At 67.8% G+C, this 345-nt stretch overlaps 1 protein-coding gene across 1 annotated transcript; it reads right to left on the reverse strand.

Annotated features, from left to right (window-relative positions):
* Positions 1–6: 6 nt before the first annotated feature.
* LOC110594904 (RING finger protein 150-like) lies at positions 7–339 on the reverse strand (the record flags this gene model as incomplete). The annotated part of the gene is made up of 1 exon (XM_021709106.1): positions 7–339. A coding segment is annotated over one exon (333 nt), but the record flags the coding sequence as incomplete, so codon positions are not given.
* Positions 340–345: the final 6 nt, after the last annotated feature.

The following is a 345-nucleotide window of genomic DNA, read 5'->3' on the forward strand; positions in this document are numbered from 1 at the left end:
AGCTATCCAGTGCTTGCCGTGGGTCGGGGCGGAGAACTTGGTGTTGGGGTCGCAGGCCAGGCGGTCGTGGGCCGAGCTGGCCATGACCACCTCCCCGCGGGCGTCCTGCTTGAGCGAGTGCTTCCCGTAGCGCCCGCACTCGCTCTTCTCCGTGCGCAGCTCCGCGCCGCCGCCGCCCGCCGCCCCGGCCCCGGGGTCCGGCGCGGGCTCGGCGTAGGTGATGTTCACGAAGGCGGTGTACCATTCCTCCTTCTCGGCCACGGTGAAGTCCAGGCAGAGCAGATGCACGAAACAAAAGGAAAGCAGCCATGTTGAGAGAGCCAGACTGCGGCACGCTTGGATGAG

The sequence above is a fragment of the Carlito syrichta genome, unplaced genomic scaffold, assembly GCF_000164805.1.
Source record: "Carlito syrichta isolate Samal-C Ts95f unplaced genomic scaffold, Tarsius_syrichta-2.0.1 Scaffold158703, whole genome shotgun sequence".
Taxonomy (NCBI): Eukaryota; Metazoa; Chordata; class Mammalia; order Primates; family Tarsiidae; genus Carlito; species Carlito syrichta.